The following is a 17,250-nucleotide window of genomic DNA, read 5'->3' as shown; positions in this document are numbered from 1 at the left end:
AACAAAAAGGAGATTTGTGGTGCACCCTAGGAGAGTAGGATTCAGTGAAACAAACAATAAGCTAAGGTACATTTGTGTTTTCTTTGTCACAAACAAGAATGGTAAGTGTCTGCTGCTCTACCTTCAGAGCTGTGATTTGCCACAACAGATTTTGGCAACTGCACAGTGTGACAGCTGTAAAAATAATTCTGTAAGGCATTCAGGAAATTCTCGCTTCATATAGAAGCCTTTGTTTATTTGCAGATTCACTAGCCAAAGGGGCTTGAAATGCAAAAGCATAGAAGGAGTAGAGATAATTAGGAAAAAAAATCTTACAGAATACTAAATGCACAAAGAAGATGGTGTTCTTCTGAAATACCTTATCTTCTCTTTCAAACTTGGACAACATCCAGACTAAAAATCAAGATAGTGTCTGTGAGGTGCCATTTGCAAGTTTTCACCTTGTTACTCGCAATTTGTTAAAAACTGATAGAGCTCAAAACGCAGATTCAGTGCTACACTCCTGAGATTTGGAAACACCCCACCACCCTTTGTCCTTCTGTCCAACTGCACCTGCTCTTCCCTCTTATTAACAGTTCTCTACACACACCACCCCCCCCCCCAAGTCTCATTGAAGAACATCTCTGCTGTTTTCAGACATTTCAGAACTGCCATTAGACTGGCAAATTATCTGAGACTGAGCAGCCAGACTGACAAGTTCTCCTTGAAAGCTGCTGGATAAAGCCCTACAAAACTGCAGCATATAATAAACTAAGCTTTGCTGGGCATTCTACCCATATTTAAATTCCAGTGCCTTTTTGGACTATGTATACTATAGCAGTTGTCTTTCAGATGCACAAGTGGCCTGTGTGTTGATAACAGCAAGAGAGTCCCTGTGATAAAGATTCACATGATTACTGAACTCTGCAGTACTGTCAGCTCTGATGGAAGATGAATTGATAAGTATGTAATTCATTCCCCAAATTTACCCAACACTATTTAAAAATATCAAGTCAAATTTGGTGTCAAAGTCAAGTATATAATTGCAAAGAACTTGCCAGCAGTACTTGGTCAGCTAGATAATGTCAGCTAAATTGCTTTCAGATCTGCCAGTATTGGTAACACAAAATCATTGTTTATGAACACTTTCTTTTGCAGACTTTCTGCTGCTGCTTCTGCTTCTGTTGCTTCTTCTTTTCATTGCTTTTATAGTGCTCTGTTATGGACCACCCAACCAGGGTGAAGAGGCAGACAAAATATTCTATGAACAGCTGGGAGAAGTCTCAAGATCACTAGCTCTTGTTCTCATGGGGGACTTCAACTTACCAGAGGTCTGCTGGAAATACAACACAGCAGAGAAAATAACTTCCTGACACAGCTGGTGAGGGAGCCAGCAAGGGAAGGTGTCCAGCTAGTGCAGGAGGGGGGGGCCTGGGAAGCAGGACCACAAGTAACAATCCAAACAAGTTAGCTGAAAGGAATGTGCTCGAGCTTGTGGGTCACAAGCCCTGGTGATACGGGACATGAGAAATTACTGAAGGGTACAGAAACAAGGACTAAGTATCAAGTTGAGACTATACAAGGAATAAGGTGGTCAGTTTGTCAGCTTGCTCAAGGACATGGTGCAAGAGCTGCAGACATTGTTGTCTTGAACTGTTGCTGAATTGCTAAATAGCTAGCGCGAGATCTTCAGCGAGTTGCCACACAGTTATAGAATAAGCGAGTTTTTGGACCAATCAGAATAACATGAAACAATTGCTTGTGTGTATATAATCATGGTATTAGGCTAATTAAAGTGACATTTGCTTGCATCAAGCTGCGTCCCGTCTCTCAATCTCAGCAAACTGGTGACCCTGACGTGATTCAAACATGCGGCCTTCTGAATAGACCTGTTGTTTGTGAACAGGGAAGCACTGGTGGGTGATGTGGTGGTTGGAGGACGTTTTGGGCATAGCAAGTGTGAGATGATGGAGTCTTCAATTCTTGGAGAAGTAACAAGACAGGTAGTAGAATGGCTACCTTGGACTTCCAGAGGGCTGACTTTGGCCTGTTTAAGAGCCTGGCTGACAGAGTCCCTTGGGAAGCAGTTCTGAAGGGCCAAGGGGTCCAGGAAAGCTGGACATTCTTCAAGAAAGAAATCTTACAGGCATAAGGAGCAGGCCGTTCCCACGTGCTGGAAGACAAGCTGACAGGGAAGACGACCAGCCAGGTTGAACAGAGAGCTGAACTTGGGGGAAAAAAAGGAGATTTTATGACCTCTGGAAGAAGGTGCAGGCTACTCTAGAGGACTAGAAGTACAACACGACATTATGCAGGTGCACATGGTCCATTTCTCTGCTTGAACACTTTTGCAGTTGTTATGCATATGGACTGCTTGCATGTCCTTCCTGTCTTGGCCATTAAGAGAAGGGGAACATGCAACACCAAGAGCTTCTTGCCATTACACATAACATACAGAAGCGGTGCTAAAAGTCAGTGTGGGTATATTTGTACAGGCAATCACCTCAAAACTTCTAGTTGCAAGAAACTTCAGCCACAGTTTTGGATTTATGCTACCTGTTGATTCCTCACAAGAGTGTGAAGAATTTGAGAAAAGACCTGAACGATGAGGCACCAGCGCTCTTTGGTAGATCCCAGTACTGTGGAAGGAATACTGCAGGTAGCTTTAACGATATTTTCTGAAGAAGGGTTAAGAAAACTGTCTGACAGTGTGTCACAGATTTAATGAAGTATAGCCTAAAGTATTCTGGAAAAGGAACACTATATGATAGGGCACTCAAGAGAGACTTATTCACAAGAGGCAATGGACAGGGAAAAGGCTTCTTTACTAGCTTTTAGTTACATAAGTTAATACATGTACACTGCATTTCTTAATACTTCTGTAGGTTTGGAGAAGAAATTTGGCTAAACTGGAAATCTTGGCAAATTAAAAGAAATCTCTGTAGTCTGGACAATAATGTCTGGTTTGTAAAACACAATACATTTATTAAGCTTTTTTTACTTTCCTCATGAAAAAGAATCAGTTTAATCTGGGAGCAAACCATGAGGTTTTCTGAAGAACTTATAAACTATAGTTCACCTCAGGATATGTATTTCAGCTAGTTTTTTATTGCATGAAAACTTTGATTTCTTTTAGAAGTAACATTTGGGCTGGAAAAGCATGACACATTTTCCCAAATTGTATCATCCTGGGTTATTTCAAAGCAATCAAAATTAAATTTGCTGGGATAATACAAATGTATAATTCACTTTTATGCACTTTATTCTAAATTAAATTTTTGTACTTAGAAAAACTGCATCTAAAATTATCTAAAAGTATCAAAAATAGAAAACTAAGCTTAGATTAAATAAAAACAATTTTTTTGTAATAGAGGTTACATAAAATTTTCTAGCTTAGATTAATACTTCGCCATGGCAGTGTTCAATAGGTGACAACTCCAGATCCATTCAAGTTAATAGCGATGTTGTAAGTCATGCTCTGGTATTAGAGAAACCTTCCTTTGACAATTTCAAAGACTTATCTAACAAGGTGCTTTTTGATGATAAATCTTGGCACATGCCCCCAACGGCTAATGATGAATACAGTTCAGTTTTTTCTCTAGGTCATTCTGCTTTGTAGGAAATCATGTCCAAAGCCCTCCTAGACCTCCATCAGGTTTTTGGATTCAATTTTCTTACGAGTTTTGCTTTTGGATTAATCAATAGAAGAATCACGGTTATGATGTTGTTTTGCAGACTGTCCAACATTTCTTTTCTCTTTTCACTAACTTAATTTCCCCTTTCAGACTTTCAAATCCCTCAATGCTCTTCATCCAGCAATATCTTAACATTACTATACAGTTTTGTACTCAGAATCACTTTTTTTGCATGAATATTTTTACTAGTTTTAGGTTTTTCAGATTAAAAAAAATATTTGAAGGGATTTTTTTCCCTGAGTAGTTTACTTCTATAAACACATTTTGACTGCAAGACAATCTCAGAATCTCAATATACAAAATTGTTCCATCTTCTTGCTTCTGCACTCCTGCAACTTCATCATCAGGTTTCCTTACCCAGATACTAAACTGCAAAATGAATCGCTACTTATCATGGGGCTTTTCCATCATCTTCAGTGCTAATCTTCGACCACTAGCAAATGGACACCAGCAACTAGCCCTGCAGGCATGAACTTTCAAGAGTTGCAAAATATTGTTCCCAAGATGGCAGTCAGTGTTTTTTTGTAAATAAAATTTATTTTCTGTAAATATTTTAAATAATTCTATATATAAATTATATGTTTATATAAATATATAAAAATATACCTATATATAATTATATAGTTATATAAATATACAATTTTTTTAATAAATAAAATCTTCTGTCAGATACTGGTTTTATTTTTATGAGTTTTAACCTATTCTTCTATTATCTAGAAGGTAACAGGCCAGTTTAAACTCTATTCATCTAAATTATTTTATATCTTTTGAATACTTATTAACATTTTATTGACTTCTAATTGTGTGACATTGTCCAGATAACTTTCAGAAAGCTCTTTTCCAATCTGAATAACAATAACATTTTGCCTTTACAATATTCAGTTCTTTGCTTAAAATTATTCCCATTTCATATTTGGGCTCTTTGATTCACACAAAATTAATGGAACAAAGCTTCCTCCCCTGGTAACAGAGATACATATTTAGTGTCTTTCACTAAGGAAGGGAAACTGACATCTACTGTCCAAAGACAGGACCTCTAAAATGGTGAGAGGTTATAAAATTGAAGATATTAAATTTAATTTCTATTCCCATTCTACTAACACATCTTTTTCATTTGATCAAGATATAGGATGTAGTAAAGAATGCAATAAATGTTCAACATGTAATTCAAACCCTTTAAGCAAATTTCCTGTCATACTGCAAGAAGATATGGCTTCAAAGCTGGTGCAAACATCTGGGAGTTCTTCAGTAAGCAATACCGAAGAGTCTGCCTTCTTCCACAGCAGCGGATGCAAAGTATCTGGAAACAGGCAACTGAAAGATGTATGCTCTAACAGTACGTATATTCATGCCCAGCTGTTTAAAAGTGAAAAGATTTTACTTTGCTGCCTCTGCAGCCGGACTATTATGGCCTCTCCCTTCTTTCTCAGTGCTTGGTATATGACGTGTCTGTTGCTGTTACAGCTGCTCTCAACATGAGATCATATCCAAAATGGGATCAAAAAACAGAGGAAAGGTGGATGTGACACAAATACCATCTTGAATATGGCTCTTAATTGAAAAGGAAGCCTTCTCTGAGAGCAAGTGAGCAGATGAAAAAGAAAGTCTCCAAACATGCAAAGTCTGGTGGAAAAACTTCATCACCACAAACAGTGGGAACAGAAAAAGGAAGAGCCTTCCTTCATCTCAAGGATATGAAGTGCAGATTTAGTTCCGGAAAACCTCATGGCTTTTATCACACAACTCTGATACCAGCTGATGGAGATTATTCTAGGGAGAAATCCAGTCTTTGAAGAAAATACCAAATGGGAGCCAGCCATGAATCTTTCTTTGCAGTAATTGCTATGAAGGACGACTCTGCCACTCATGCTGTATTAGGATTGTTGTTAGGTTGTTTGGGTGGGTGTTTGTTTTTGGGTTTTTTTGGTGGGTTTTTTTTTTTTTTGGGGGGGGGGGGGAGAAGCAGGAGGGTGGCATTTAAAATACAGTATTTAGTGGCGAATTGTCTATGATCTATTCTTGCAGCTCTCAAAGATGAGGTAGGAGGGCTTTGGACTCTGTTGGGATGCACACAGAGGTATAAGATACAGACATGAATTACCTGCTCCTTCAAAGAGCATTAATCATAAGCTGGGTACACAATAGAATATACTTCCCAATTTAGGACACACATCTATCACACATAAAGCTACAGGCACTGCACATCACTGGAAAAACTACTGCTACAGGTGAGGAGGATACCCTGCAGGCAAGTTTGGCATGAGGCATGACAAATATGTATTTGCTGTATGTCTAAAGAAGGATGATCTGGGTGAAAGCCAGCAGTGTCACAAACCTGTTTGTCAAAAGACAAACTTTTGTCGCACAAGCATCCAGTACTGCCCTCCTGAAAGAGGTAGGCTAAACAGGAATACAACAAGCTTCTGCACTTTGGCAGAATCATGGAAGAGTGAAAGTGTCATGCAAAATGATCAGTATTTCTTTATGGAGACACAAAACATAGCACTTGGAACTGATGGTGATCTATGATACCAAAAACACATAAAGAAGTTGGATGGGAATATTTTTTCCGTTTTTCTAAGTTTTTTTTTTTTAAGAATTAGAACCCTTGTGATTTCCTCTTGATCTCTTTTAAAATCATATCTGGTGTCAGACAAAGGAGATACTTCTAGCAAGAGGAGGACTTACATCTCCTTCCTCTCTCCCCTTGCCCATCAATATCCCTTCCTAAACCAGTTTAACAGTACTTAGGGCTACGGTAATTTCTTTTTGGTGTGGGTATCTAGCCCCTCCCTACTTGAGACCAGTTTGAGGCATTTCCAAAACCACAAACATCACAAAACAGCATTAGTGCACTATGGCTACATAGATTACGGCCAACAAACCATACAAGCAGCAGACTTAATGTGCATGGCTTTGACACAGCATACTGCACTCTCACCAGCTCCCGTCTGTTCAGCATCCTAAAGAGTGATAGCGGCCTGAAATGGAATTGTAGTTGGGAGTTTTGATCTGAACTAAACAATTACCAGAAGTGCTAAACTAACCACTCTGTAGAACAGAGCTCTTGATTATCCAAGGGTGCAGTAAAGGGAGAAGCTTTCTCATAGTAATTTACTTATGCATCTCACCCTCTGCTCATATATGTTTAAAACTATAAACTTTATCAACCATTACCAAGATCTTCTAGCAGCAGAGAAGCTATTTAAATGAAAAGTAAAACAAACACAGAGCCGCAAACACCAGTCTTCTAGAGAAAGCAATAGCATTTGACACATTCTGGCACCCCATTTTAACTCCATTTTAAATTTGACAGTCTTGACTGCAATGGTATTACATTATGCACACAAAGACATCAGAAACTTTACAAGTATTACCAAAATCTTATAGTACACCTATGTCACAGCACTCTCCAAACTAGCTGGCTGCAACTAGGTCTTTTTACCATCACACTCTTCACACCAGTCCCTCTGCTGCTCGGCACACTCACTCTTTTCTGTGCTTCTTCCTCAGCTGCTCTCCCTTCATTGGCTCTCAACCACTTAACAGAACAGTCACAGCTGCACCTTATCTACATCGGCCAACCCACCACCCCTGAAGCCAGGCCACAGCTGTATGTTATCAATATTAATTAACACAGCTTTATCCCTCTACACACCTATGAGGAGGGTATTATTTTGCTGACTCAATAACAACAAATACATAGAGAAGCTGAAGCATAAAAGAGTTAAGCAAGTTGATCAAGGTCACAAAACAAGTCTGTTGCAAAATAAGAAGTCCTCAATCTCACAACCTGCAGTCTGTGTCTTTCCACTGAAATGATTAGTCTTTCCCTTCAGGTTGTTATTTGGGAGTGTAGCAGCTACCTTGTTTAATTGGCTTGCCCCTGACACAGACAATATTTCTACCTTAAATAATATACTTTTGCAAACAGGTAAGTTTTATTAACACACAGAATTGTGGAAATTAACAAAAGCAGAGGAGCTTACCCAAATCCAGAAAACAAGCGACAGAAGAGGAAGAAGCCATAGCCCTGGACAAATGATGAAAGGAAGGCAAAGAATCCATTGACAGACATGCATATCAGGAGTGACTGTCTCCTTCCCACCTTGTCTGCCAATCCTCCCCAGAAGAATGCCCCCACCATCATCCCAAGGTACACTATGCTACCTGCAATACACAAAAAAAAAAACAGATGTTGTTTTGTGAGCTACATAACTGACCACAATTGACCACACCAAAAATAGTTCATCTTCTGCATTTACAAAACCAAACAGTATAGAGATTAATTTCTCCTTTCTAAGTGAATAGAAATTACATGCATATCTTTGCAAATGTATCTAGAGAGAACAGATTTCCTACTGTGGCTTTGTACTGTTACCAGACAGACTGAAGCTAATATAATTATTAAATAAAGTGTCTCTAGCTAAAACAATTAAAATACAGGCAAATAAGACTGAATGGGAGAAGGAATGCCACTATTTCCTCAGTAATAAACTGCATGCACCTTAAACCCTGAAAAAATTGTAACTTCCTTTACAGAAACAAATTGAACATTTCTAGAATATAAGCAGTCCTGTAGGGGACTAAACTCTGGGAGTGAGATGTGCTAAGTCTAAAGGAAGATGACTATGAAACAGACATTTTCTATTTGAGATGTACAGAATGAAAGCTATCCAGCCTGATTTCCTCCCTCCTACTTCAGCCTACTGCTTTATTTAAAAAGGCACTGTCCTATATACAGAAAAGCACCGGAATGTTTTGTGTTCTTGTTACCCCGCCACCCTCCAAAGAATTTTGAACAGATACATTACAGTTTAGCTACATACATTACAGTAAGATAGAGAAAAATTATTCTGAGGTGATTTTTTTTTTTTAACATTAATGATGTTTTCAACATGAAGCAATTTCCCACAGAAAGATAAGCTGAAATATTTAACAACTTGACAGTTCACATCTTACTATATTGTACATTATTTCCTTTCCAGGGACAAACCTTCTGTGGGACATTTGGCAAAGATGCGCATGACATTGAGCCAGACTGTCAGAAGGAAAAGTAGTTCCCAAGCTTTAGATAGAACCAACCACATTTATATTTTATTTGATACATGTAGTTCTTTTTCCACTTACTTTCTTATTGAACTTCCCAGACTGGGTTCTATCTACCTAGTAGTTGCTACCACCTTATATGCCTACTAAAGATCACAAATTAAATATAAAGTTGTTGGAAGTAGCTAAAATACTTGTAATCCTTGCCCTGTGTCTCTTTTCCATCAGCCACAAGAACGGACAAATTCCCCAGCAGCTCTGCTGGGCTTTCATTGCTGTTGTGTAAAATTCTGGCCTCTGAAAGAATCACCTCTGCCTTATAGAAGGTAGTTGGAAGGGAAAGAAAAAAAACCCACTTAAATACTTGGGCTTGGTTAACATATTAATGTAGAGGTCACTCATCAGTATTTCCAAGCTTGGAATTCCAGATGTTAACATCTGAAATGATGACATCTGCAAAGTCCCATGCAATCCAAAATGTCCCTGTTCCCCATCCTGTTTTATTCAAGTAGTTTCCACTGCTACTTCCTTATGAGACATCAGTTTAAAACATTTGATAGAACACACATTGTATTAAATGTATATTGGCAAGATAGAGAGTTATATTTTGGTTAGGTGAGTATGCTGTTTGATCAATACCCTTTGCCATTCATTTTGACCACTACCAGCAAATCAGTCTTTTGTGCAGCTGCCTTTTTAGCCAACATAAAATAAGAACAAGATATTTCTAGACTGACATCCTTCTCCATGAGTCCCTCAGGACAGTATGACAGATCCATTGCTGCTCATGTACAGGAGTATTATCTCTTTACCTAAGCAAGAGCAACAAGCTCCTTAAGAACAACAGTTAAATGTCTTCTCAAAACAGCTTTTGTCAATGGACATTTTCTAGCTGTTACTGGGATCTTAGTCTTTCATCAAAGGGTATTGATGAGAATGCAGGTAAATCCTGAATTACTAAGATACCTTTGTTCTCTTTCCTCTTAGCCCAGGAAGGACACAGACACTGCAATATTATTTTTGAATATTTAGAGGTGTTTAGCAATAGACATTTATCAGATAGCTCCTTCATTCCGACCAGAAATTTTTATTCCAGTAATTGAGATTTTCCTGAGAATGCACACAGTTCATACATTTTCTGGTCCTAAAGATACAAAGCTTGGAGGGCAGCTTAGCATATTCGCTCAACTGCATAACAATCTCTCCCATGGGCAAGGTTTCTGTACCATACTGCAGGTAGACCAGTACTCACAAGCAGTTTGGAAATTCTATTCAGCAGAGCTGGTGTTTGCTTCTCAGCATGAGTTGAAAGAGCTTAGCAAAAATAGTTCAATAGTTCAAAACGAGGAAAACACTACAAATTTTTACATCTTTCATAAATCACATATTACATTTTTCATAAATGTATATACAGAAAAATTAAATATCCTGTTGTTGGTCAGACCTTCCTCCCTTTTCTCATAAGCTTTAAACACTGGTCATCAAAACAATGTTTGTATGGGTGTACATATAGGTATATAGATTTTAATCTAGCATGTCACGTTCAGAGTGGTACTCCCTTTTTGAACAGTTACCACTGATAACAAAACTGGCTGCTTTTCTTCTTTTTGGTACCGCACGCTTGTGTGTCTAAAAAAGTTAGCTTATACAGCACAAGGCACACACTGATTTGACATCCAGCACGACCCTAGAAACACACTTGTAGAAATTAAAGTTTATTTTAAAATACGAAGACTACTAATGATGTCTGTAACATAAGTGTTTGGTTTTCCCCACAAAGTAACATGTATTCTCAAATTGTCATTTGGTGGAAAGGTACTGAGAAAAGGTGAGTGGAAGCTGAGAGAAACTCACTCCACGCTAAAAGGAAGACTCTTTTCTATGGTTCTTTTACCAAGTTTTAACAACTTGTATTTATTTTCCACAACAGAAATTCTACCTACTTCAATGATTTTCCCATTGTATACATGTACAAAACACAGCCTGCATCCTCTTCAGATGAGGGGACCCAAGTGTGTAATTGTTTTACACCATGCACACACTTTGGCTACCAAGTGGCTATATATTTTTTAAATTGATGTGTGCACAGCATCTTTCATGATCCTGGCAATGGCTTAACCTTACAAAGCAGCTGACCAAGAGCTCTCTCAGTATCCAAACGCTAGTTACAGGCAATTTAGGTAATGGGATAGGAATACATGCATGATCAGTCACTGAGGTTCAGTTAAACAGTATTTTACTCCTTGTGCTGCCATAACCTCATTACTTGTCACTGTCTGTTGCAATTCATAGCCTAGTATCTAAAAGATAGCCAAACTCTTCTGAGAAATCAGTCTGTAAGTACATGTTTCACTAGGAGAAAACAAAATAATGAAAGTGAAATCAGACGCCCTTGCAACAGAGAGACTCAGGCTATGGAACTCATTGATGATCGTCTTGTGCTTTAACACACCTGTTGGAAAGTAGATATAAAACTTGATTAATTTCCACCACACCACCCCCACCACCCCCACCCCCTGTTGTGTTGTTTAGGTCATTTGTCTGAGTGAGGAATGCATTTCGTACAACTGGAAGAAGTACTCTCATTAAAAACAAACAAACAAACAAACCAAAACCCACAACACTCTAAAAATAAGATTAAAATATTATTTCTATTTTGGAAAATGACTAAATATGGTCCTAAGACATCTCGGAGAGGAGAAAAACTCTTTTGATAAAATTTGTACTGCATTTTAATCAGTGTTCTATTTACTTGTACAAGGATCTTCCCATATGCTACTGTTTAGAATATAACAATTCACAGTGAGGAACTCTGATGCTTATAAGTAGCATGAGTAAGAATATCCAGATTATATTTGTTTCAATCCTGATAAACAGCATATTTAGAGTCTGAAGATTATAATCTTTCAGAACTATACTTTATTGTAATCTGTTAGTAGGTTTTTTGATCAGAAAAGGCTTTGAAAAGAATCGCAACCCATGCAGCAACTAACTTCAAACATAATATCTAATTAACTATTTATAATCAGAGGTAATTAAAGCAAAACCTTTTCCATTAAGACAACAAATACAAGAAAACTGTACTAACTCCAGAACTGGCAGTACTGTCTTTGGATGTCTGCAACAATCTGTGTAGTCAGAATATTGGATCTTCAGTTCTTGCTTATTATGTTATGCCATTCCTCAGAGGTACTAACACTCCGACATTCTTACATAAAGAACTGCCACAAACGAATATTCGTCTGCAACAACTATTTCTTTTTTTCTCTAAACAGTGTTTGAAGCAATGGAACAACAGCTCTGTATTTATGGTATGATAGATTCTTAAGGTGTAGATCTAAGTGCTTAAAGGAGTAAAATGTCAATTGTTAGGCCATCTGAAAAAGTTGATGGCTACTGTTTTTCAACAAACATTGAGCCAGCCACCATATGAATTAAAATTAAAATTTTGCACAAGTCTTTGCAAGGTCAAGTCTTCTCAAGCCACGAATTTCCCGTATCTAAATGCTCGCTGTTTCCCACAGCAATTATTTTGTGTCTTAACTTCAGATGTTGAATGATTGCTCTTATCTAGTAATATGCAATATATGCAAATCCCCAAATACCACAGCATATCAGGCTCTTTTTCTGTTACTGCTCCACTTCAGACTAATCCACCCTGTCTGCACTACCTTTCAGGACAGCTGCAGACAGGCTTCAAACTGCAATTCCATACTCCTTAGTGCAGATGCTTAATTACAAATTTGTTTTGAATTTGCTCTTCTGCTTAATATATATTTACAAACAGTCAAGTTTTACTTACTATTACATTATTAGAATTATTTTCAGCAATCATGCTAATAGGGTTTATCTGTTTACATACATGAAAGGTACAAAGCTATTTTAAAATGAATGCTGAAGCTCTTCAGTCACAACAGAAAAGTTCATACAGTGTCTGTCACACTGCAGTGATTCTTGGACCTTTGAGTGTGACTTGCAACTGAATAACATGTATGCCTAGCTCTGTAATAGTAACAAATCCAAAGTGATAGGTCTTCACATGACAGACCATTTAACTTTTGCATGTTTTTTTAGCTGCTTAGTGCATAAGACAATCTGGATATCCTTCACAGTCATTAAAAAAGGACATCTTTATCTCCATAATAACTAAACAAAGATATAAATACACACTTTGAATTCAGACAAGGGAAGATACTGAATCCCAGTGAGATCAGTGTAAAAAAAAAAGACAACCTTGTCTCCTCTTCTGATACATGCTGAGCAATACAGAAACCTTAATATTTTCATGAAGGGAAGAAAACTAAAAGGTATTGTTTCAATCCAAAATAAGTTTTAAGAAATGTTTATTAATTTCTAAAAGTCTGTTTCTCTAGTATTTGCATAGGAAAGCAACTCAGGGAAATGCTCTGATGTCAAGGCCACCAAAAATACATAGCACACAATTCATAGCTCAAATCAAATAAAACCAATACAATAAATAGTCCCTCTGCTCCACCAACGGAGAAAATAAAACAAGCACCTCCTTATACCACTTTCAAACATACCTCCAAAACATCTGATGACATTCAACCTGATACCAATCCAGAAATTTCATATAAATAGAAATCAAGTGAACTGTATCTGGTTCTCAGTCAAAATGATCCTGTTTTCAGAGGAACTCAACCATGAAAATCAGGAAAATGGAACTGAAAGCAAAGCTAGGCAGAAGTAAGATTGTACCCAGTTGACCAGTGTAGATAAGAAAATGAAAAAGCAAGTAACTCAACAGTTCTATGTGCAAACCTATTTATGATCTGTAAGATAATGGGGGAAAAAACATCAACAGCAACAAAAGCAACCCAAACTACAGGTTTGTAATAGTATGACAGGCATAATTTGATGATTGATCAAAGAACTGTCGTCAGGTAGCCAAGTACTGTACTTCTAAAGAGAACCTTCAGAAACACAAAAAAAGACAGAGCCTAGAAAAAGTACAAAATATTACATGGATTTTTTAAAAAAAAAAAATCACATTTTTTCCTGTGGTTTTTTCCCTTCCAAAAGGATCAAGTCCAAACCTTCCAAAGAACTCAGAAATGGAAGTAGATGCAGAAGCCCACTATGGAACCTTCAAGATAATTGGAAGACAACTGAACTTGAGTGAATAGGACTTACACCAAACTCAGAAAGCACTTAATGCAACACAAAATTTAAAAATACAAATTTTAGACCAATCAATACCTACAATATATTTGTTTTCATTTAACATTGAGACTGAAGTGAATATGGTCTCACAGCATGGCCACCCAAACTTATCATCCACCTGTGCTTTTTACAAAGGTCAAAGATGAGCCAGGAAGATATTTTTTTTTTCTTGGGAGGAAAGGAAAAGCAAGAACAGTTCTGTCCTCTCCATGAAATAAATACAAAAAAGCCACAGTTTTTCCCAGGAAAGCAACTTGCATATATTTCCAAATTATCAATCTACTCCAGTGTGTGCCCACCCTGAAGGATATTCCAGAGATGAAAACTCATAGCTGGAAAGGTTTGACCAAAACTTTTCCAGTGCTATAACAGAAATACCATCCACATTAAAGTCAAAGGGTTCCACAACAACCATTTGCACAAATTTCATTCAGATACTAGCTAATCTTTGTGTTTCCTCTGGCATACTTGTATTGTATTTATGTGCCTAATATGTCAATTTTTTATTTATTTCCTGTATCTCAGGTGTGAGATTTACAGCCTGAAGTGTTTGTGGTGTAAGGTTTGATTTAATTTCAACAGGAAAAAAATTGGCATTTTGCCTTCGTCTTTCTTCTTATTGTGCTAATGACGTACTAATTCTGGTTTACGTATTAAGTGCAGAACAGTGTGATTTAGCTCTGGACATTTACACTATATGTTACTTTTGAAAAACAGTATTTTCTTCCTTTAAGAGTCTGTATACCGTGAACCCTCCTTCCAGTTCTACGGACATTCACCTTATCATCAGAAATTTACGCAGCAGGTATGATGATACATGTTTTTTTATTGATGAAATAATACTCTTTTCTTAACAGATGGGTTTCCTGTGCACTCTGATATTATTTTAATTGAAACACTGTAATAACAAAAGGAATAACTGCTCCTGCTTTTCCTCAGATTTGAATTAGATACATTAATGAATCCACAGAAGAAGCTCCATAACTGCAGAGATTAGGACGGGCAATAGATTACTTGCTAGGGTGGGGAATTTTCTTCACAGCTGTATTTTCTGATAAGGCAGAAAGACAGAGAATATAGTAAATCAGTACCTTTGCAATACATTGTCGTCACCACTTTAAGTGTCGTCACGTCTGCTTTAAGAATGTTATCATGTCAATAACCAAGTCTTTAAAAAAAGTTTAACCTTCTACCAGATGCTAGCATCATTTCTATTTTTTCCATAACAGATTTCTCAGAATAAAAAATTGATCAGAGCTATTTTCTTCATCAGAATAATTTACAAATTGAATACTGGTAGCGATCATTGCAGCAAACTGCAGCACACTGCTGTTTCATACAGCTGATGCTTGGTTAGCTAAATCAACAATGCATTACAGAGAAAAAGACCAAAGCACTGCTTCCTTGGTATTCTCAACAGAAATAATCAATCCACATTCAAATTTAGCAACACAGGGCTGTAATAACCAGCCAATATGTGGAATTTTTCTACCCATAGAAACAGTATTTTACAAGATGGTATATATCAATATGCAATATACAGAGCACAGACTATCAAAAACTCAGGTAATCCCAGGTGATGATGTGACGCTGTTGACAGATTACCTAGGTGCCATCACTGAACATAGTATTTTCACACTACCTTCTCCTTTGATCCAATAGTTCCCTCTGGCATTAGCAAGAAAATCCTAAAAGACAATCTTTGGATAAAATACACTTAGTTAAGCTGTTCTAATATCCCTAATTCCTGTTTTCTTCCACTGCAACTGTGGAGGTTCCTCTGGATATTTCTGCTCTCCAATTTAGATGCTAAATTAAATGCACTCTTTGGCCATTTCTGAATTGACCCTGTCATGCTAGAAATTGCTGTGACTTTGCAATTTGAAATGCACTTCCATGGCAATCCTGAGAATCAGAATGATTATACATGCTGCATATGATTGCACAGTGCATAGCACTGTGCCGTGTGCTAGGATTAATTAAATTTCAAAGCAAAAAAATGTATTTCACTAAAGCTTTAAATTGCCTACGCAGTCATCTATATTAATCATCTAATTTCATATCAAAACTGTTCATTTTGGCTACATGTTTTATTGCCTGAATGTTTGTTAATTTCTTATTTGCCCTGTCCTGCTTCTGACTCAAAACAGAGCAGAGTCCACAAATATCACTAACCTTTATTAGTGCTGAATTAAAACAAAAAGCTCAGTATATACACATACATTAGTAACAGATGCACCAACTCAGCACATCAAAGCACATCATATTAAGAAGTAATTAATAAAACAGTGCTCTTGGTGAAGGTATCTGTATAATATTAAAGCTAACAATTGATTATTTCATCAGTGTTTAATCAGCCATTAACCCCCCATACTGTAACTATATTCCAGTACTATGTAAACTTCTTTCCTTGTAAATGAGAGGAAATAACTTTTTTATTATTATTTTGCTTCATCCATACAGTGGCTGTTACCACCTTTGTTTCAATGAAGTGAAAGGGTGGGGGAAGAGACACAATACCAAAAGACCCACATATCAGACAAACAAAACCAAGACCTGCTGCCACCAGTTTCAGAAAAAGACATCAAATTAGGCCTTACCTCATCAGGAACAAGTTACCAAAATTAACAGGCATCTGAAGCTCACACATCTCCCAAAGTCCTTGACAAAAGACCTGGTCTACCTCATCTAGTGAAAATGGAAACTTCCATTGCCAATGGTCCCACATCTTCTTTCTGCTTTCCCTTTTAGACTCAATAAAATAGATTAATTAATCCAATGTCAGAATGAAGAACAACAGATCAGAATAATCCTCTGCATGGTGCCAACACACCTGCACTTGCTGGGGATGCTAAACAGGCTTTTTAATTACTTATTTACAATAGTGCCAGGAGGCACTGTTACAATGTCTAAATGGAAAATTGTTCAGATGACTGTATCTATCAGTTCGTGGTCTCCATTTAACAAGACTTGCTAGTGACAACTTTAGAAATAACCTTGAAAATTGCCCTGAATTCTAGTGGATTAGGAAAATAATTGTGCTCTGTGAAAATGAGCAGCTCTGAAAAATACCAGACAAAAGCAATATGCAGCACAATAGAGAGTCACACATCACATGGGTTATATTCATCCATACTCCCTCAACTCCATATGAGGCTCTCCACTGCTAACCAGTGTACAGAAAATAATTTCAATCCAGCTAACAGGACATGAAGAAATTTGAAAATGGGCCACCTTCGCCTATCCTTGAGAATATAGACCTTTTAACACAATCGATGTAAAGGCAGTGTCACTTTACACCATCTTCTTAATTTTCCTACCTTACATTACTCTCCCAGCTTTC

At 37.3% G+C, this 17,250-nt stretch overlaps 1 protein-coding gene across 2 annotated transcripts in view; it reads right to left on the bottom strand.

Moving 5' to 3' along the window:
• The window catches only part of SV2C (synaptic vesicle glycoprotein 2C), a 90,657-nt gene that overhangs the window by 60,448 nt on the left and 12,959 nt on the right, over positions 1 to 17,250 (bottom strand). For both annotated transcript variants that reach the window (XM_040579914.1, XM_040579915.1), the window contains exon 2: positions 7,664 to 7,844. In XM_040579914.1, the coding sequence (XP_040435848.1) occupies positions 7,664 to 7,844 (181 nt within the window). The remainder of the gene's footprint in view (positions 1 to 7,663; positions 7,845 to 17,250) is intronic.

The sequence above is a fragment of the Falco naumanni genome, chromosome Z (assembly GCF_017639655.2).
Source record: "Falco naumanni isolate bFalNau1 chromosome Z, bFalNau1.pat, whole genome shotgun sequence".
Lineage (NCBI taxonomy): Eukaryota > Metazoa > Chordata > Aves > Falconiformes > Falconidae > Falco > Falco naumanni.
The sequence above is the reverse complement of the archived record's forward strand: the minus strand, read 5'-3'. Positions and strand labels throughout refer to the sequence as shown.